This window comes from Dysidea avara, chromosome 10 (genome assembly GCF_963678975.1).
Source record: "Dysidea avara chromosome 10, odDysAvar1.4, whole genome shotgun sequence".
NCBI classification, from domain to species: Eukaryota; Metazoa; Porifera; class Demospongiae; order Dictyoceratida; family Dysideidae; genus Dysidea; species Dysidea avara.
The window spans coordinates 16,623,656-16,647,276 of record NC_089281.1 but is presented as its reverse complement, the minus strand read 5'-3'; the positions used below and the strand labels follow the sequence as shown (position 1 = coordinate 16,647,276).

Sequence of the window (23,621 nt, the reverse complement as noted above, 5' to 3'; positions counted from 1 at the left end):
AACTGCTGATACTGCTCTTCCTACAAGTCAACAAACCAGTGCGTGCACTAATTAATTAGAATACACCTATGATACACGAGTACTAATAGTGATAAAGCGTGATATGGGGCTACTGGTACTGCTCTTCTTTACAAGTCAACAAACTAGCACGTGCACTAAGAATACACGAGTACTAGCAGTAAAAATGTGTGATAGAGGCTATAGTTGTAGGTTAGATGTTTTTCCTTTGTTGCTTCAGTACTTAGCACTAGTGTTAGGCCTGTAGTGATGAGCCAGTTTATTTGCATAGCCCCATCACCACCTCACTGGGCGGGTGCCACCTATAGCTACCCTGCTAAGAATTAGTACTGGCTCATCTCTGCAACCCTAGCACTAGTGCTAAAATGTTGGCTGTTTTTTGATGACATTTACCACTTGAAGAACAGCCTTCCAGGCATCAATGATGAAGTACTTTTGGCAAGAAGCCAGGCATACATTTTCATCCAAGCAGGATGGTGATACTCTTTCTGGTTGCACCTCCACCTCATCTTCTGTAACAAGTTGGCCTTTTAAAGCTGCATTGGCTATGTCAGGGTCTACAAACCATCATAGTATTAGTATATGGGAAAATATAGGAAAATGTATATAACACCTATCAAATACACTATCAATACTACATAAGTATTCTATTACTGCTCCAATAAAATCATACTACATAATACAGAATGTAGCCATCATAATTAGGTATACATATGTATTAGGTTAACCACTAAACCCCATGATACAATGGATGTGTGCCATGCCCCTAGCAGACTAATACTCTTTGGTAGGTGGCTGATATGGGTTCAACCACTGGCTGTATTTTATAAACACAAGCCAGAAAAATTCAACTCTGGGAGGCAATGTTTAATAGGATGAATGGACAAGTCCAGGGATATCATGTATGGACAAACTCAATTTGGCAAATTTATAAGTGCTTTTTAAAAAAGCCTGTTATGTAAGGTATTGACACAGTGTTTATTCATTGTAGAATAGTTACTTTTCATATTATGGATTTGGTATGTAATTGATAACATACTGAAACACTTGTGGAACTAACATTTCTCAACTTGTAGGATAGCAAGGATGACAAAACAGTTCTGCTTTTGTATATAGCAAAAACCAAACTGGTGAATGAGAGCATTTAAATAATTCTCATAATTCAATGGCCTAATGTATTTCGCGGACTGGACTCACGCACTGAGCTGGAAACAGCTTTTAAACAATACTCCAGGCCATACTCATCTTTTTATCCTTTTTACTCATTAACAACACCCTGAATTGATGTTTTAGTCAGCTATCTACAAAATTACATGGATTTACATAGAGTTAAAAAGTCAGATTAGGTAAAATCTCTACTGAAAATAGATTTATAGCTGACTGTATAGAAACTAGAAAGGAGATATTAAAACCACCGGACTCTTTGCATAGGAGATGTTGTATGAATACAATGTAAATACTTCTAGGTGTTGTGGTTATTGTAAAGGTAGAACTATTGCATGTGCTACAATATAGTAATTTTAGTATGATATGTGCTGGTAAAAAAATCGATTCCAACTTTAGTCATTTAGTTTGTTAATGTGGCTCACTTTACACAACCATGAAGTAATATGAAGTATGCTAACCAACCTCCATCAATTATTTTGGTAGGTGTACACTGTACAGGGTCCCAGAATTTTTTTTTCTGTTAATAACCTGATCATATCATTGCTTACTACTATGCATGTACTAAGTCTAAAGGCTTTGGGGAACCCAACAACAAACATGATGTCTATACATTCATTTTACAAAACCTAAAAAATTATGTGAAGGGAACCTGTACTATTATTATTATTAGGACTGCATCACATACAACCAAGTACATACACCAATGTGGCAACCTACCGATGGGACATGTACAAACAGTGCCACCATAGCCAGCACTAGCCAGTGGAAATGATACAGATACACAGGCAAGCGGTTTAACTGGTATCTGACAATCACAACGCTACAACTTTGAATTAAAATTCAAAAGCAAGTATGCCAGAGATATTAGTTGCATTGCATACTTGCATTTTTAGCTTGTATTGCTTACATTGCTGGTTTGAGATGCCTCTGAAGATGATTCATTCAAGAAGTGAGGCTATTCATGACAAGGTGGTGAAGGCCAGCACAACCAGGTTATGATTCCAATACAATATTATGGCACATTAAATACAAACCCTATTGCCACTGCCGGTAGCCAAGACAGGTACATCAGTGGTATGGCAATGGCAAAGTGATGTGTACAAACTATTGTATATGCATTCACAACATACAGGAGATATTTATTTATGTAGGCAGACAGCACAGCTGGTGTCAGTACCCAGGAGAAAAGACAGAATTACAACAAACAGCTTCACATTATTGTAGCTATATAGTAGTGCTAGTGTATCAAGTGAAGCAAGGCAATATCGGCAATGCTGAAGGTAGAAAATACTAATTCAGCTAGCATGTCAGGTGAAGGATGAAGCATTAATACATATTATGCTAATAAACAAACACTGAAACGATACTGTTAACATGATACAGGTTTTTGCAATTGAATTCGTCGCCTTTGCAATTGAATTCGTCCCGTTTGCAATTGAATTCGTCGGTTTTGCAATTGAATTCATCGGTTTTGCAGTTGAATTAGTTGGTTTTGCAATTGAATTCGTCCCGTTTGCAATTGAATTCGTCGGTTTTGCAATTGAATTCATCGGTTTTGCAGTTGAATTAGTCGGTTTTGCAATAGAATTCGTCGCGTTTGCATTACAATTCGTCATAAACAAAACGGCTCCAAGAAACCAACCCGTTCATTAAGAGATGGACTATTTATGCCTTGGAGAGTTACACTTGAGACACTAGAAGGTAATTGAAGCTGGTGGTATGCAAAGCTGATAGCTGTCTGACAAGTTAATTAGCTTGCTAGCGAGTGACCACATCCATCGCGAATGGCGTAGTAGAGTTTGGAATGTTGTTGGAGAGGCTGCAAAGGAAGAATTATTGCCTTATAAAGAGTTGTTTACTACTGTTGTACTTGAACAAGTTTTTGTAGCAGCTGCTACATCATGTTTTCGTGTTTGCTCCAGCTGTCATTCTTGTTACGGACGAATTTAACTGCAAAAGCGACGAATTCAATTGCAAAAGCGACGAATTCAATTGCAAACGGGACAAATTTAATTGCAAACGGGACAAATTCAATTGCAAAACCGACGAATTCAATTGCAAACGGGACGAATTCAATTGCAAAAGCGACGAACTCAATTGCAAACGGGATGAATTCAATTGCAAAGTCGCCAAATTCAATTGCAAAAAAACCTGTAACATACCCATAAACTTGTCCTTTACGTGGAGTGGTGACTTGAGACTAGTATGCCAGCTGGCAACACTTTCAAAAACAAATGATCAGTTTCTCCTTTCTGTCTCTTCAGGAGTTTTTGCTGAGCCTGTAATGCTCCCTCCTATGTCGAAGACGTTCCTCCGAATCCATTCAATCGCTACACGTGGCCAGACATTACTCACATGGCATAACAGTAATCTACACCGATAACTCTCGTGATATGAACCATTACACATACCAAATATGGTTAAACAGTAGTCTACGCTGTTAACTTCTGTGAAATGAACCATTACACATACCAAATATGGCTAAGTAGTAATCTGCGCGTTAAGTCCTCCGTGGAATGAATGATTACGCGCACTTGTATGGACTATGCACACCATATAAGGAGAATGGTCTGGAAGCATGTGTAAGGTATCTGCTTTATATCGTAATTTATTGTAAACGTGTCCATTACACCGCTGACTCCCTAGTGTGGGGCTCGCTCAGGCTTGCCCCAATAATAAATTAATTTTGCTTAGCAAAATCTTAAATTACTTTAAGATTTTGTGAATTGCTGAATGGAAAAGTGTACTTAAATAAATACATTTTCCCAGTCATTCCATTTTTGCATTCACTAAAATTAAGCAAATTAATTATAATTTGGCTTAATTTTAGGACAATTAAATGGTTCGTTGGTTATTTTCTACTAATATAGGGAGCTTGTATTTATTACTTGGGAGGTATCAGGTGTGGTTGGTGTGGGGTTGAGTATATTAATAAGGTTATTGATTAACTGCTTTGTAATGGGTATCATGTACTAGCTGTTTTAATTGGCATTAAATATAATCATCGTACTGTTTCTATCACCTCCATGAAAATACCCGCCCATTATATGATTGTTTCTTCATTCAACTTGGATTCTATTCCCGGTGGGTGCAAATCCTTAGGCTTTGCAGCTTTCTCAAACACTATTTATCATACAGTATGATACTGTTTAGTAGGGACATTGAGGGTGTGGGGGTGATCCGTGATATAATACCCAAAAACCTGCCGCGATTTTTCCTCACAACGACATGACAGTATTGGTTGGGTAAAACCAAGCCCAAAAGTGTCTTCAGATTAACCCGAAACGTTTCCGTCAAGTTGCTACAGAATTTAAAAAAATTTAGTCAATGGAATTTTCTACTACCTGCCTGCCTGCCTGCCTGCCTGCCTGCCTGCCTGCCTGCCTGCCTGCCTGCCTGCCTGCCTGCCTGCCTGCCTGCCTGCCTGCCTGCCTGCCTGCCTGCCTGCCTGCCTGCCTTCAGTCAAGCGTAGCGGAAAACTGGCTACAGCTACAGCCCTAATTCTTTTGCAGAAACGTTTCTAGCTCACTTAAGAAAAAACCTTTGGTATAATGATAAACATACAATGCTTGCACTGTTGTCTTACCTTTTATCCTTCTTTACCATGGCCATCAATCAAGGTTCTACTGCTGAGTGTTAATAGACTACAGTACGGCTTCCATCTACCAGTGTATATTGCATTAAACTATTCGAATACACATGGTTTCCAGGTGCACCAAACTATTTTGAACACATGCATACGTGACTTGCTGTTGATATCGATCAGTGAGAGCAACTCGCGGCAAACTATATAGCAATGTGTAAGTCAATAAATATAGTTTATTTAGTAACAATGTTAAACCGAGTCAAGTCATCCAGGTCCTGCTTTACAGATTATTCGGGTCTGACCCCACTTGCTAAACTAAATGTGGATGTGTCACTACATGTCATAGCGTAGCTCTGCTTCTTTCGTGAACCACGCCCACTTACGTAAAATACTGTCTGTAGACATACGGTAGCCACACCATTCATCAGTCTGTAGGTATGCACGAATCCACGTCCATTATTGTCTGCAGGCTTAGGTAAAGCCACGCCCACTGATCAGTTGTTATTGTATGAGTCATAATCTAGCATAATAGTGCTGCGATTAACTCTTAAAATATTGTGACTGGTTTTGTGAAAAGCAGGCTATTTAGTGGTGATGAACTTGAAAAAAAAAACTTCACAAACAAGTATAAGAAAAAATTAGGAATTTTAAATTAGAGTAGGGACAGTGAATAGTGCTGCAATAAAAAGTACTGAAACAAGCTGGATTGGAGTAGTATGTAATGTCCAAATACTGTAGAACAACAAGAAGTGAATATCCCTACTGTGCATTGAGTGTAGCACAGTAGGGATATTCACTTCTTATTGTTTTACAGTATTTGGACATTACAAACTACTCCGACCCAGCTTGTTTCAGTACTTTTTATTGCAGCACTATGTATACTGACTGTCCCTACTCTAATTTAAAATTCCTAATTTTTTCTTATACTGTTTATTTTATGACATAATCTCGACTGCATTTCTTATTACTCTTAGTACTTGGTTGTACAACTAATGCTTTACAGTGACCAGCACTGAATACTTGTTTGTAGTTAAACTCTTTACAGGGTGATTTGTTTGTAACTGAACTCTCTACAGGGTGACTTGTTTGCAGCTGAACTCTCCACAAGGTGACTTGTTTGTGGCTGAACTCTCCACAAAATTACTTGTTTGTAGCTGAACTCTCTACAGGGTGACTTGTTTGTAGCTGAACTTGTAACATGTAAACTGTAACATATTGTGTTGTAAGCTATGTGTATTATAATGTATGCTTCTTGTTGTAACTAGAGGTGTACCGATATAAGAAAACTAAACCAATCCGATACCGATACGATATGGATTAATCATTTTCAAACCGATCCAATACCGATACGATATACCGATATAACTAAGTGTAGCTATTTATGTTTGAGGAACCACATATGCCATGTTTAACTTAGCTACTGAAGAAACTACTGAAGACAGTCTTAAGATCATTGGCTATGCTTGGTTACCCATGGTTGTGTGGCCTCTATTGACAGCTCAGACTATAAGGCACCCACAAATATTTTAATACATGCCCCTGCCAAGATTAGTCCGGATTACTCCGCATTTTAATGGCTTGTAAAGATGGCTGATTGTTTTTATGCTGCTCTTGGTTCATCTTTTTGCTGTTTCCCCAGGCCCACCACTTTGAGTGTTTGTTGTATGATTGGTAAGTTTTGTGACAACAAAACAGTAATTATCCACGTACTTAGATGGCTTCACGTAGTGTACTGCTTTTAGACAAGGAAGATAACTACTGTTTCCCGCCCTTGTTAGCTAAATAATAGGGTTTATAATATGGCTTGATCATTGGACAGTGTCCTCAAGATAGTTCAGTTTTATATCGGTGTATCGTATCGGTTTTTAGCAGCAATATCGGCTCCCACCGATATAGTAGAAATGTCTATATCGGCCACCGATACGATATGTATCGGTATATCGGTACACCTCTAGTTGTAACCTCTATATGTATGGTGTGCTTGAATTGTAATGATAATCACGTGATTGACCACGTTATTCTACATGGTGTCAGAAGTGACTGTCGTTTCGTAATGTCTACAGTAAACCTACAGCCCCCAGCTCCGTTTTGCTTCCACAAGACAGATGAGTGGCCTAAATGGAAAGGTCATTTTGAGCAGTACCGCCAGGTGTCGGGGCTAGTAGACAAGGGAGACGAGCGTCAAGTAAGCACTCTTCTTTACTGCCTGGGGGACGACGCGGAAGACGTATTGGATACTACAAGGATTACATCGGAAGATAAGAAGTACAACAAAGTTGTGGACGCATTTGACGATTACTTCAAGGTTCGAAAGAATATCATCTTCGAACGGGCGCGCTTTAATAAGAGATGCCAGCTGCCCAACGAGTCTGTCGAGCAATTTATTACTGATGTACACAGTCTGGCAGATAACTGTGAATACGGAGTAATGAAAGAGGAACTCTTGAGAGATCGTTTAGTAGTGGGGATTCGAGACCATGCCCTATCAGAACGTCTGCAGATGGAAGCAGAGCTCACGTTAGACAAAGCCAAAAGGTTAATCCGTCAGCGTGAAGCAGTGAAGGAGCAACAAGAAGAGCTGAAACAACCAAGTAAAGGGGACACATCTCTAGATACAGTAGCTAAAATGGGTCCCAGAAGGAAACTACCAGCGATACCAATGAAACAACCCTTAGCTCAACAGATTTGCAGAAGATGTGGGAAAAACTCCCATCCACGACAATTGTGCCCGGCGAAAGAAGTGCTATGTTACCGCTGCAACAGAAAAGGGCATTATAGCAGTCAGTGTTTATCCAACACAGTTGCTCCTCAGACTAGGGGAGTACACGAACTCTCCAGTCAGTCAGATCACTCACAACTGGAAACACCGGACAAATATCTGGACACTGTGGAAGGCAGCAAAAAGAACATGTGGGTTATAACAATTCTAATGCAAGGAAAACCAATGATTGTCAAAGTCGATACTGGTGCTGAGGTTACTGCCATATCGGATTCTACTTGGAAGTCTAAACCTCACCAAGCCTTTAGAAAAGACAGGAGTGTCACTTTATGGTCCAGACCAGACCCATTTGAAGATCATTGGCAAGATAAACCTGACCCTCACCCACCATGAGAGGTGCTGCACACAAGACGTGTATGTTATCAAAGACCTGAAGAGTGACCTTTTGGGATTGCCAGCAATTAAGGAACTGGAATTATTGATGAATGTATGCTCTGTTGGAAATGGAAAAAGTATCATTTCACAGTATCCATTGTTGTTTACAGGGTTGGGAACGTTTGCATGTGAGTACACTATCACACTAAAACCGAACAGCCAGCCATTTGCTTTAAATGCTCCACGAAATATCCCTCTCCCACTGCGATCAAAGGTACAAAATGAATTACAACGGATGGAAACTTTGGGGGTAATCTCACCTGTCCAAGAACCAACTCCCTGGTGTACAGCAATGGTGGTGGTACCTAAGGACTCCGGGGCAGTCCGGATCTGTGTCGATCTTAAGCCACTAAACGAAAGCGTATTAAGAGAAGTACACCCTATGCCTAAGGTGGATACCACACTTGCACAGTTATCAGGAGCGACAGTTTTCAGCAAGTTGGATGCCAATAGTGGATTCTGGCAGATCCCACTAGCCAAGGATTCCAAATTGTTGACTACCTTCATAACTCCTTTTGGAAGGTTTTGCTTTAATAAGCTACCCTTCGGAATTTCTAGTGCTCCAGAAATCTTTCAACGCCATATGAACAATGTGCTTTCAGGTCTTCCAGGAGTACTTTGCCATGTTGATGACATTTTGGTGTATGGTAAAGATTTGACAGAACACAAATCCAGACTACATGCTACACTTAAAAGGATCCAGGCAGCTGGTATCACCTTGAACCAAAGTAAATGTAGCTTTAATCAGTCTCGTGTATCTTTCCTAGGTCATGTAATAGACAAGGATGGAATCTCACCTGACCCAAAGAAGACCACTGCTATACTTGAGATGGCACCACCATCCTCTGTTACAGAACTCAGAAGGTTCATGGGGATGATTAACCAGATAAACAAATTTTCCCCAAATATTTCACACATCTCAAAGCCACTCCGGGAATTGTTGAGCTCAAAGATTTCATGGACATGGGCAGCAGCCCAAGAAGAGGCATTTACTAAGTTAAAAAGGGAGATATCTTCGCCCCGGGTACTTGCTCTCTATGACATAGAGGCCAAGACTAAAGTCAGTGCTGATGCCTCAGCTTATGGAACTGGAGCTGTCTTGATGCAACAACAACAAGGAGCATGGCGACCAGTGGCATTTGCTTCACGCACACTCAATGAAGCGGAAACTCGTTATGCTCAGATTGAAAAAGAGGCACTGGCTTTGACATGGGCTCTTGAGAAGTTTGCTGAATATGTTCTTGGCAAATGTGTTATATTAGAGACCGACCACAAGCCTCTAGTGCCTATCTTAGGCAGGAAGAGCCTAGACATGCTTCCACCTCGAGTACTCCGATTCAGACTCCGCTTGATGCGTTTCCAATATTCCATTCAACATGTGCCTGGGAAAACTCTCTACACTGCTGATACCTTGTCAAGAGCACCACTTAAAGAAATCCCAGATGCTTGCAGTTCTTCATCATCTGAAGAAATTGAACAATTTATGCAAGCAATCACTGCTGCTTTTCCCGCAAGCCCTGACCGTTTGGACGGTTATCGCAAGGTACAAGCTGAGGACAGTATCTGTTCAAGACTAATTGAGTATTGTATGTCAGGCTGGCCTAGTAGAAACAAATTGTCCAGGGAGTTGAAAGACTTCTGGAGATTTCGTGGTGAACTTACACTTAGTGGAACTCTATTACTGTACCAATCTAGGATAGTAATCCCAGAAAACCTGAGACAAGCTACTTTAGAAAAGATTCACCATGGACATCAGGGAATCCTACGTTGTAGGATGCGTGTTTCTACTTCTGTTTGGTGGCCAGGGATATCTAAGGAAATGGAAACCTTTATAAAATCTTGTCCTGTCTGTCAGAAAACTACAGCTCCTAACAAAGAGCCCCTGATTAGTACACCACTACCTAGCTATCCCTGGGAACGTATTGCTTCAGATCTGTTTGAACTTAAGAATTCTACTTATCTGTTGACAGTTGACTATTACTCCAGGTTTGCAGAAGTACAGAAACTGAGTTCGACAACATCATCCAGTGTCATCACACATTTAAATCTATTTTTGCAAGGTTTGGTATACCAGCTGAAATGGTATCAGATAATGGGCCACAATTTAGCTCACAGGACATGAAGGAGTTCTCAGAGACCTATGGATTCAGACATATAACAACAAGTCCACATTATCCACAAGCCAATGGGCTGGCGGAAAGAACAGTAAAGATGGTCAAAAGTCTGCTTGAGAACTCTTCAGACCCTTACAAGGCTCTCCTCAGCTATAGGGCAACACCTATGCCCTGGTGTGCACTTAGCCCTGCAGAATTGTTGATGGGGAGAAGAATACGGACAGACATTCCCCAGGTGAAGGAGAGCTATGTACCTGAATGGCCTCACATTACAAACTTTAGAAGACTAGATGAGAGATACAAACAATCACAAAAAGAACACTATGACAAACGCCACCGAGTAAGAACACTACCACCATTGCCAGAAGATCAGCCAGTCTGGGTAGGAACAAGAGGACTTCAAACACCGGGGCGAGTTTCACATGCAGCTGATGCACCAAGATCATATGTAGTCGAAACAGCTTCGGGCCAAGTAAGAAGGAACCGTGCCAATTTAAGAACTCGCTCTGAAATTGAACAGGCTGTTATTCCTGCTGAGTCCATTGCTGGCCCAAGTAGACCAGTCACCCGATCCCAAACTGGAACTGTTGTAAACCCACCTGATCGTCTCAGGTATTGACCTAAGAGGAAACATGTAAACTGTAACATATTGTGTTGTAAGCTATGTGTATTATAATGTATGCTTGTTGTTGTAACCTCTATATGTATGGTGTGCTTTAATTGTAATGATAATCATGTGATCGACCACGCTATTCTACAGAACTCTCTACAGGGTGACTTGTTTGTGGCTGAACTCCCCACAAGGCAATTTGTTTGTGACTTAACTCTCTACAGGGTGATTTGTTTGCAGCTAAACTCTCTTCAAGGTGACTTGTTTGTAGTTGAACTATCTACAGGGTGACTTGTTTGTAACTGATCTCTCTACAGGGTGATCTACAGGATGACTTGATTGTATAGCTGAATTCTTTATAGGGTGACTTGATTAGAAGTGTACCGATATAGGTTTTTGTCATGTACCGATATCTGATATTGATGCAACCAAAAGAAGCTGATAACCGATAGTCGATCTGGTATTTGCATTAATATGTTAAGCAAACGAAAGTGTACATTTACCTACCCTACAACAACATGTGCATGTATTCATTGCTATCTCTGCCTGTGGTGGTATACAGCTTGGGTTTCTATTGTGCAATCCAGAAAATTAGGTACCCACAAACATTTTTATGTATACTCCCATGAAGCCTTAAATGGATATTTCTGCATTACTCCGCATTCTAAAGGCTTGTGAGAAAGCTGGTACAGCAAGTTTCCTTGGTTATCCTGTGATCCTTCTTTTATTACAAAGGTACTCTATAACTGCTTCATTTGTAAAGACTGTGATAAACTTTCCAGCAACAAACACTAGAATCGCGTGTATTTATATGGCTTCTCGTAGCATAGCGCTAGTTGCAAAGTGAACAATAAGCCAGAGCCACATGGATAACATAGAAAACCAATGCAAAATCCGTTTATGTACAAATTATTGCTACTGTATAAATATCGGTAGCGATATCGGTCCTCCTGCTGTTCTGTGCTGATACCGATATTGGTAAAAAATACCATATCGGTGGCCGATATTGTAGCTGATCTGATTATCGGTACACCTCTAGACTTGATCACAGTTGAACTTTGTGCATGGTGATTTGATTGTAGCTGGACATTCTAATAGAGTGACTTATTACGTAGCTGAATGTTTTATTAGGGTGACTGCACTATTAGAGTACCTTGATCACACACTTGTTACACCTAGTTGACTTTCATTGTGTAACTCAGTGGTTTTTAATCTGATTCCTTGTAAACTACTGATGTGAAAAAAAGATTAAGAAGGAAAATAAGATGAACTTTGAAGGCGTGTATCTCAGAGATGGATGGGAGGATTCACCTCAAATTTGGAATGGGAGGTGCTTTACCTCGAGTGATTTTCCACCACAAAAATAGCTAATTTCTGTCCAACCATTATTAAGCTACAGATGCGTGAAAACAGCATTTTCTGGTTCCTGTAAAATATACATTAGTTTGTCATGCCTGGAGTGCATGGTTTTTGGTTGGTTGGTCCGTCTGTCGGTACAATATTGGTTGAAATATGTAACAATTTTGATTTGACACAAACTCTTATAGTATGTATGCATTGAGCTGGATCCTCAAAACAATTAATAGTTCATGGATGCAATTACACATGATCTTGAAGTTTGGCTCATTTGTAGAACTGCTTGACCCGCTAAAAATGTTTCAAAAATTTTTCATTCAAATGTCTGACACAATATTTATGGCCAACCAAAAATTCTACCATACATTTCCTATGGGGAAGGCATAAAAGTACAGTGTCTGTTACAGCCCTTTCCCGAACGTGTAATGGAGCCAAACCATGCATGTCTGCTGTTGACACTTTTGCTGTCACCACTAATTATCTGGTTGGTTGAAATGTTGACTCTCTTGAGTCTCGAGAAAAAATCTGCATGCTTTTAATTTTTAGCTGTTTTGTACATACCATAGGAGGCACTTATTCAGTGGCTTAAGTAATTTATCAAGTTAGCATGATGGATATTTAAAGATAGTTTCTCATCATTTTTGGCAGAATAATATAAATCTTTGTGATTCTGCTACCATACAGTACATAAGGATACAAACTTATACCTTGTCTTAGTCCACTGTAATATTCTTCGTTCACTTTTTTTCCTTTGTCACAACGAGGAGTCTCAAGCTCATCACAATTCAAAATATCATCCAGCTTAATGTGTACCTCTTCATTACAACATGTACATGTACAGACAATGTATGGTGTGGGAGGTTGAGATGCCTTCATGAATGTTTTAACCAAATCCTGAAGTTTGCTATAAACAAATTCAATTAACTCCAATCTCTCATTAAAGTTAATTTGTTCATCTTTCTCTTCTGGTGTGATAGACAATATAACAGTTTCAAGTTTGTCACACAACCCAATGTAACAGACTTGATTATCACCAAAAAAAAAACTGATGTGATGTCTTGTCAAGCTAACAGAAATTGCATAATAATAATAATGATCATTAATAAAATATAACAAAATATAAACCACCACTAACACTATTAAAGCCTTTAATCATGGTGCAAGTTTGTGTATATGCAATACCAAATTGCTAAGTAGCTGCTACTTTACTCTGTATTAAGGGACACCCTTCAAAGACTCAGAGCAGGAATGCCTACTCTGTCATTCTTCTAACGACTACCAATATGGCTGCTAACTGCTAATACAGTGAAACCTCTCTAATCTGACACCTCTACTATCTAACATTGCTGCACCAATAAGACTTTTTTTCTATGTATTATTTTCTTGATAATTCAATATTCTCACTAATCCAACACAATTTTTTAGTGTCACACAATAGAGGTTTCATTGTAGATAAAAACTTACAGGCGTACATTCTTCTTCTTCATTTTCACTATGTTTCTTTCAATGCAATCAGCCAGTAGCTGATAAAACATCATTAGAGGAAGAAAACGTTCATGAAACTCGAAATGGATTACACAAGCATGTTTGTCTTTGGGAGATGGTAATTTGATATGATCAGGCAAATTTAAAGGCAGCATTGATGGGACAATATACATCTTCTTATCATTTAATGGTATTTGAATTTTATTCCCCGGGAGACGTGTATTCCTGTTTATTTCTGCAATAAGTTTAAAGTGTTTGACAAGATTTATAACTTGTTCGGAAGTCAGAGAGAGTCCGAATTGTTGCTGGTCTTCATTGAATCTCTGTGTCATGTAGACAATGAAATCTTCAATCAAGATACCTTGTTTCTGCAGAAGATCATACTGGCCATCATGGCAGCTCCCTGACGTTTTGTAAGGATGGGCAACTAACACGTAGGAAATTAATTTGGTGAGCCATTGTGGAGAGAGCACCACCAAATTTTGTAGCAACTCAGTGGAAGGAAAATGCAAGATTGCTCCCTTATGGTGAAAATGTGTTAACGCACCCTTAAACTCTTCACTTTGTGGTTTTGCAGAAAAGCCACTATCAATGGCAATAGTATGAAACTCTTCTGTTGTGATAACTGGTTTTACTTGCTCCTGCAATTTTCTTTCAATATCAAGGTAGATGACTGGATGTTTTTTCTCAAGGATATACTGAGCTGCCCCAACCAATTCACGCTTTAGTCGGTCAACCTCTTTTTTGTTCCTTTCATTTTGTTCTTTGTTGCTTATGAAAAAACAAAACTGCTCTAAAGCTTCTCGAAGGTCATGCCCTATACCAGCTAAGTGTTGAGCAAATTCATGACCTTTGAGTAAGTCAACTAACTGATCAATGATTTGTTTCCTTTTCTTTTCTATTTCGTTTTCATCTCCAATTTTGTCAATGTGAGTAGCAATAAGAAAGACAGTAGGAACAAACTTTGACATAGCCCTAAGCAACTTGCCATCCTTAAAACAGCAAATGGAATGTACGGTGTTCAGCCAATAGCAAACAGATCCACAGCCAGTTGTTTTCCGATTGATAGACTGCTCTGTGTATGGATCCTTGCTATTATCTCTACATTCAGTGGGGCTGTGTAAATCTTGGGAAGCATTAAACACTATGGCAATTACACTGCCCTGTTTTAGGAACATACAATGCAGGCCATCATAGACTGACTGACCAGAAAAGTCCCAGATAACTGTATTAATACCATCATCATCTACTGATTCTGCTACTTTAGCTTGTTCTACTTGATGCAATACTGAATCAGGTAGCTTAGGTAAGGTTTTTAAGAGTTCTTGTGGTGTTTTAGTTTCACCAGTAGTAAATGCCAGTTCAGTCATGATTGTAATTTCAGCAGAAGCAGCAACCCGTAACTTACAATGATACCTTTTTTGTTGCTTTGTAGAAACCTCAGTTGCTTTCACACGGCACCAGCTAGAGGAAGCATGCGTAGTGCACACCGTCACGTCAGTACCATGAGTAGCAATGTTCTCTGTAAAATCTTCTCCCAATAATGTCGCAACTAGACAAGTCTTTCCAGAGTTTTCTTGACCAAGCACATATATAGAGAAACTGGAAGAATTGGTTTCTCCTTTTGCTACTGCCAAGTTGTAAGCCATGGTTTCTCTTATGTCTTCATTCTCTGTAAAAGAAACATGAAGGTAAATATACAGCTTTAGTGGTCACCTACTACTTATGTAGCTGCTTTTTATAAAACTACACATTACTCAGGACTTGGATCAAGACTTTAAAAATGTAACTTGCTACATATTATCTGTACTAGTAAGTGTTGCAATGCACTACAAGTTACACAGTACATTTAGAAACAAGCATTAAGTTACGTGAGGGCAGTGATTATTATTTGTACTAAAGCAGCCGAGCTGTGAAAAGAGGGTGCGGTCCTCCAAAAAGGCCAAGGTAAAAAGAGTTGTGAAATCAAAGGTGAAAATGTTTTAGCGAATCATTTTTGATGCCAATCAAAAACTTGATTGGCATTAGCATCATTGCAGCCATTTCTTGGCTGTCATTCACCCTGGCCTCATTGGAAGGCCGCAGCCTTTTTTCACAACTTCGCTGTTTTAGGTATATAGATATATATCACTTCCTGATGAATGAAGAAAACAGTGACACATTTAAGAAACATTCACAGCATATTAATCTACCAGACTGTCAAAGTTTATTTATTGAGTATTACAATAATCATACAATACTGTGTATTAGGGATCATGAAGGTTAAGAGTTTTTCTGGCAAAAAAATTCACTCAAAAAACCCAGCTTCACAATACCATCCTGGTGCCTTGGCAGTATTAGTTAGGTATAACCAAGCCCAAAAAAGTGCCTTCAGTATGACCCTAAATGCTTCCAATAGATTATTACTAAATTAAAAAAAAAATTTATTCAATGGAATTTTCTACTGACTGCTTGCCTGATACCTTCAGGCAAGTATAACTTAACAATGGCTAAGGATATTGGCTTGATTATTCACTGTTCGATGTCACTTTGTCCTGAGATGTGCCTTTTGCCATAATGAAGTACATACAATGCATGAATCATGGACTTACTTACCTTTTGTGTCCCATTCCTTTTTCCTAACAGCCCAAGGTGTCAATTCGCGATAGCACAATGCATGGCTTCCCTATATGTTTGTGAATGAAAATTGTCTGTATTTTCTGTGGTGACTGTATGGATTGCAGAGGTGCTTCTAATATACTGTTCTTTACTTGTAACGCTGTGTAATGGGCTGAAAGTAAAGCGTAATGGCCACTTCGCTTTTGAGTCAGTAATTGATAGTTAGGGCACATGAATTGTCTGTATTTTTCGTGGTGACTGGACTGATTGCACAGGTACTTCTTCTACTATGGGGTGAACATAGTTGAAAGCAAAGCATAATGGTCACTTCACTTTCGAGCCAGTAATTGATAGCTGGGGTGCACGTTCAGATGAAAACATTAACTCTGGTGTCATCTTTTCTTTCGATGCAGTATGCATGGGTTCAAAAAGTAAACAAACAAGCGTAAGGGAAAATGAATTTTAAGTTTGATTAAGGATCATACAAAAAGTAGGGAAACAAGGGAGGTCATCTACAGCTACAGATATACTAGTCATGAACCACGGTAGTGGTTCATAATAAAGATTGCCTATGTTTTTTGTTTTTTTTTGCCAAAATCCTAATAGAACACACACCTAAACACCACCTTAGGAAGCCCTCCCAACCACAAAGAAGCCTTTGAAGTTAATTAGGAAGGAGTGTAGATCCACTGAAAAATATGAAGTCAAAAGGAACCAATAAAAAAATCTTTAAATAACTGAAATGTGCCATTTTGTTCATTTTATTTTTTTTCCACAAGGCTGGAGCAAAATGTGAGAACTTTTTGGGGATAAAAACTACATAACTTTCCTTTCTATGTCTTTCTTCACCTATTTTTAAATGTATATTACAATGATAACACTCATTCTCAAGCAAATTTGCTTCTTGTAGGTTCACTTTGCCATTGATCTTCTGGCTTGGCATCTGCAAGGGTAACCAATGTGTTAATTGTGTTAATGAGCTTCCAATCTATTCATGTTAACATGTTTATTTGGAAACCCTATATCATTACCTATATTTAACCACAGTATATTAAGTTCATACCAGAACAACAGCATTGTTGTGTACCACTTGCATACTTGACTTATTGTGATCACATAGCTGCACAAGTGTACATGCCTATATATGTAATAGTTATACCATGGCTGTGAGGGATTTTGCTGATATATACACCCTAAGCCCGAGGGCCGCAGGCCCGAGGGCTGCGGGTGTATATGTCAGCAAAATCCCAAGCAGCCATGGTACAAGTGATATATATCACTTGGGGTGTACTAGGTGAAGGTGAAAGAAGTAACGAGAACTCATCCCATTTGTTTTATACAGTAGCATCGTCCATACGTTAAAATGTCATTAATACGTTACTATGCTTCAACACGCAATGTTAGAAAACTTGCGATTGTTGGATGGAGTTTATATTGTTATCATTTTTGTACTAAGTTAAGCCAACTAACTTCACTATTGGGACAGTAAGTAAGTTATTAAATTAAGTTAAGTACTTAGAACTGTAAGTTACTAACCTATTTCAACGTAGAGGTAGTAGCTTTGCTGTTCCATGGTCTGTTCAAAGGCTGATACATGGTGGGTAGAAATACGCATCCACAATCGCTCAAACAATTATTTTGTGCCTTCATTATCTTTTAGTAACAACCAACTACTCTATCTTAGCCTATGTACTAAGCTTAGCAACCTCCACAAAACCGAGTCGCACAATACAAAGCTCTATGTCGCTCAATATAACTAGTCAAAGTGCATTGATTCTTTGAACTGGCTGGGTATCAAAGTCATTGGCAAACCGCTTTCCCATGATATTGCCTGGGCAATATGCGAGTTAAACACTGAGCGGCGCCTTTGAACTCCCACGCTAAAGTGGTATATATGTATATATATATATATATTAAGGCTCAAACGAATAGTGGTTTACTGTATTCGAATATTCGCTCACTCTAACGAAATTAGTCGTATAATCGGTGTAAGGTTTCATTACAATTCAGTAATTAAGGTGGCCTCTACCAAGAAGCCTACAAATAACCACAAACAGCTTTGTGGCTTCGTATGAATAACTTTACTAAGAAAGAGATGCCATAATTCCCTATCTGAAAGGATTATCACAGCGATACTGTGATAGAAAGTGATTCTAACAAAGTAGAAGTACCTGAAGTAAGCCACAAATCTGTACGAAGTCTTGTGCTTAAGGCGATTCACTGTACAGCTTCACCAATTAGTGGCTGCCTAATTCTATTACTACTCTTCCCTTTATCACCATAGTCCTTTCCTTTTTGTTATTTTCATTAAGGGTGCTCTGTTTAGTCCGCTTATATGGCTCCCACGAAATTTTGTTTGTTCTATAACTTACAAATGGTTTTAGCAAATGTTCTGTACTTCTTTACTGGAAATAAGCTAATACTAGTACACAGTTTAGTCCAAACCCAACTGCTAAATTTGCTTTAGAACATGAGTTACAGTTTTCCCCTTTATACTATAGAACTAGTCCTACAGTTTACATACAAGAGCCTTGATACTATTATGATACACTATGCTAAACAGCACAAACCATTGTGTGTTTTTATTTTTGTCTTTCAGCTTCTCAATCATCACATATTTATCTTTCGGGTTGACACTCCCAGAAATCCTTTTCTTTACTTCCACGTTATTCATCATCTGAACTTGCTATTTCAAAATGGCAAACGTTCTTCTTTGGCAAAATTACTAAAAGTAGTTTGTGTGAAAATTTCATGTCTATTGGATTAAAATTGACGGAATAGTTCTAATTTAAGTGAGAGGGTGTAAAATAGCAAGATGTGTGTGCTTGTTGCTATGGGATACCTAATTTACAGGTACTAAAATATGTCAACATGTCACAGACTAATTAAGTGACCATAATATTTCTTTTAGTGTATAACAGACTACCGTATAACGGATATATTTCGAAGGGGAAATTTTCGAAAAGCAGCTGGTAAAATAAATTTCGAAGGTTTTATTTTCGAATGCTCGATCATCTTGCATAGCGCCACTAAATATAATTTCGTTATTGACGTGTCCAATCAAGTGAAGATGGCGACCACGTGTAGCGGTATGATCGAAATCGATTCAGTGATTAGAGGATATCATGTTTATAAAGACATATGGACCGCTCCACTAGGAGAAATGCTATTTTGTCAACGTGAAATAGCTAATATTCACGATCGATTTGCCGTTGCCGTTATTAAAGAAAGTCAAGTTGTTGGCCACGTACGGAGAGAAATCTCCTCCATCTGTTCAATATTTCTTTTGTCAGGGACAATAAGGTGCGAGGTTACTGGTAGTAGGCAGTATTTGTTGGACCTACCGCAAGGCGGCTTACACATTCCGTGCAAGCTGAGATTTTCCTGTTCGGATCAAGAACTTATGAAGACCACACGAAAACTGTTAGATCTTGCTATAAAGAAGGGTGATTCTGAAATGCCACTGAAGAAGATCAAGCTAGAGCCCGTGGAAGCAGCTGATATACCAATACCAAGCATCAATCAGCCGAAATCCGACGAAGTAATGATGGTGGGCCAAGAATGTAGTAGTGGTTCCCAGTTTAGTTTAATGGTTGCTGAAAAGAAAGATGTCGATTCACAGTGGGTTAAAACTGGTCGTACGACTTTACTCGACTCTCACAAGAACACAATATTACACGGGAACCCATTGAATGATGCCATCATGAGCTTTGCTCAAAAGTTGCTTAAAAAACAATTTCCTAATATTAACGGACTCCAAAACACACTGCTCCAAGCAAAGAAACAGGTGGATGGAGAGAAATCACAACTACAGGTGATACATTGTCGTGGCAATCACTGGATCCTTGCCTCTACTGTCCGTAACGAAAGCTCAAGTAGGGTAATGGTGTATGATTCATTGTATGATGACATTGATGCTGGAACACTGGCAGTCATACGTAGTCTGTTTGGATCAACAGCAATGCCAGAAATTATCCAAATACAAAAGCAGCATGGAGTTACAGACTGTGGAGTCTTTGCTATTGCATTTGCAACAGCCATTTGTTTTAAACAGGAACTTGTTGCTCCTTTTAACCAAGGGGTGATGAGTCACCACTTGGTCCAGTGTTTTGAAAAGGGTGCTTGTTTACCATTTCCATTTGTGCAGCACTCTTAACCGTATTTAGCTAAGTAAATTGTAACAATGATTATTGCAGTATATAATGTACATCATGATCATGATAATTAAGCATTCAGCAATAAAACATAATTAATCACAGTTCTAGGGCACTCGTAATTCCTACTGCACGAAATCCATTCTTTGCCAATGAAGGATTATTCTGAAGGTAACGGTGTGCTTCCACAAGCCAATTTGCTCCGGCTGGTTTCAGTTTGCTCATATGTAAATCCACAGGAGTAAATTTTCCATTTTTGTGGCAGAGACTTTCAACCTCACTGGAGTACCACTGTTGAAATTTCTTTCTTAAGAATTCCTTCACAGCTTTGTTCACTGACAAGTCCATAGGTTGAAGACGGTCAGTACAGTTTGGGGGAACTTTACAACCACAAAGATGTGATGAGAATCCAACTAGGAAAATATAGCAGGGGTAAGCTGGCCTTTGAACTCATCATAAATAGCCAGAGCTGGATAGTTTGGTGCAAGCTTGAGATCCTTCCTTTTTCTTTGAACGTATGGAACAATAATGTTGTTTATGTACTCCTTCATCTTGTTTTCATTTTTCCAATGGTTGGGAGTAAATGTGACGTCCCAATTGTCTGGGAACACAAACCTTGGCAAACAGGCTGTTGTCTTGCCCTGGTAAATCAACTGGACTGGTAAAAATTCACCAGCTAATGAAGCACAAAATACTGCCATTATTTGGCGTTTATCATTGAGACCAGCTAATTCCACCCTCTTTGACCCCTTTGGCTCCATAGTCCATTGTGATCCAGGGACAATGTTGATCCCAGTGTGATCCCAGTTAAACACAAGTTCACCAGGAATTTTCATCATTTCTATCACAACCTTTATATCTAACAGGAAATGCTCTTTGAGTTCATCAAAATGTAATGGGACTATTTTTGCAGTAGTAGTGGCTTTTCGCTTTATGTAATCCATTCGATCAAGCAAAGATTTAGCCCAATGTCTTGTGAGCTTAATCGGTCCTCCATTATCATGGGATAGCTTTTTATTGCAATGCTTTAATATAGCTTCTCCCGCTGCCAAAACTACTGTGGTGGTAACAGCTCCTTTTCCGTCACGTGTAGCACGAACATAACTCTGAACTTGCTTGTCAAGCTTGTTTCCAAGTAGCAGTGGTCTTCCTCGTTTCTTGCTGGGTAAACTGGTCACAACAATCTCACCCGATTCAGTGTACTTCCCTTCTTTCTGGAACTCCTTAATTGCATCGTAATATTTAGACTTCCAGGTACTTAGTGTACTATCCTTTATCCTCATGACGCGAAATTCTTCGCTATATCGACTTATAGTCGCTTGGTTGCCATGCTGAACGGCATACTTTGCGACCTGAGCTGCCTGTGTAGGTGTAAATCTACTATATTGTCCTCTGCTGGGCTTTTCACTATTCTGTGCTTCGGTAGCCCTAGTCTTCTCCACGTTTTTGTTCGCCTCCCTGATCGCCGCTGATGGCATTTCTTTTGACAAAGGGCCATTGGGATCTGGTAGCTTACTGGAGATAGGTTTAAAATAGCGATGCAAAGCCATGACGTATCAAATGCTTATCACTCTCTCTCCGACTGCACGAGGTATCACGTAAAGATCGAAATCGATTGTGGTATTCAACCACATAGTTATATTCGAAGAGTTAAATTTTCGTAGAGCTGTGTTCTTCGAATCATTCGAAAATTAAACTTCTTCGAAAATAACCCGTTATACGGTATGTCTTGGGAAGCCTTGTACGAACTGTACAGGGCACCCTTAACATCGTCTTCCACTTCGTTAATCACTGACAGCTAATCGCGTGTCACCATATAAATGATCATGTGCGAATAATCGTTTGTTAATTGTATTATTCGGCTACAAAGCAATCGAATATTGATCCAAATATTCGGATAATCATTTGAGCCTTAATATATATATATATATATATATATATATATATATATATATCAAGACACACGGTAGTGTGTCGTGCGGCCCAAGAAGCCGGCGCGTAACACCCGTGAGTATATTGACAGGAAGAAAGAAAATGCAATTTTCGCACCTCCGTAGCTCTGTGCTGCCTTGATGAAACAAGACGATTTTTGCTGTGGACACTCCCTCTACCTTCAGCACTCCACATTCCAAATTAGAGCAAAATCGCTTCAAGCGTTCCCGAGATATGCGACTTCAAAAATTGGCTTAGTTTCTTCGTTTTTTTTCTTCTTATTTTTCTTCCTCTTTTCGCACACTTACAAAAACTGCTATAAAACGCGAACGCTATATCCGATTGCCTTGAAATTTGGCTCACAGAAGGGGGGTACAACAGCACATCTCTGTACCAACTTTGGCTGGAATACGATAAACAGGAAAAGAGTTATGATCGATTATTCACAAAAAATAACACCAATATGTTGTCATGCCTACAGGGTAAACTGCGTATGGGAAGAAGCTGAAAATCGGTGGACGAATAGGTTAACTATTGAACCTCAAACCTTTTGTGGTTTGAAAGAAATCGAGCTAAAAACCAGGAAGATACAATGAAAAAACCAACAGTGTGTAACAATTATGCAATTGAGATTAGCTAATAAAAAACGACTACTTGGCACGCCTACCAGATAAACCACTAGGGGGAATGCTTTGAAAATCACTGTATAGAAGGAGTAATCATCTTAGAAAGGCTCTTCAATGGTGTAGAAGAATCAGACTTAAAGCCACGGAGTTATAACACGAAATCCAACTTGGAGCAGTAAGTGCGAGATCGAGATACTCTAATAGAGCAGTCATCCTAATAGAGCAGTCACCCTGAAGAGAATTCAAGAGATCAGCTAGAAACAAGTAACCTGTATAGAGATCAGCTAGAAACAATTCACCCTGTAGAAAGATCAGCTAGAAGAAATTACCTTGTAGAGAGTTCAGCTACAAAGAAACCATCATGTAGAGAGTTCAGCTGCAAACAAAACACCTGTAGAGAGTTCAGCTACAAACAAATCTCCCTGTAAAGAGATCAGCTAGAATAAGTTTCCTTGTAGAGAGTTCTGCTACAAACAAATCACCCTGTAGAAAGATCAGCTAGAAGGAGTCACCTTGTAGAGAGTTCAGTTACAAAGAAACCATCATGTAGAGAATTCAGCTACAAACTAGTGACCTTGTAGAGACATCAGCTAAAAGAAATTACCATGTAGAGAGTTCAGCTACAAAGAAACCACCATGTAGAGAGTTCAGCTACAAACAAATCTCCCTGTAGAAAGATCAGCTAGAAGAAGTTACCTTGTAGAGAGTTCAGCTACAAAGAAACCATCATGTAGAGAGTTCAGCTGCAAACAAATCACCTGTAGAGAGTTCAGCTACAAACAAATCTCCCTGTAGAGAGATCAGCTAGAAGAAGTTTCCTT

At 39.2% G+C, this 23,621-nt stretch overlaps 1 protein-coding gene across 2 annotated transcripts in view; it reads right to left on the bottom strand.

Moving 5' to 3' along the window:
• The window catches only part of LOC136237086 (uncharacterized), a 186,013-nt gene that overhangs the window by 20,695 nt on the left and 141,697 nt on the right, over nt 1-23,621 (bottom strand). For both annotated transcript variants that reach the window (XM_066027363.1, XM_066027364.1), the window contains 2 exons: nt 13,470-15,162; nt 12,713-13,071 (listed from right to left, as the gene is read on the bottom strand). In XM_066027363.1, the coding sequence (XP_065883435.1) occupies nt 12,713-13,071; nt 13,470-15,162 (2,052 nt within the window). The remainder of the gene's footprint in view (nt 1-12,712; nt 13,072-13,469; nt 15,163-23,621) is intronic.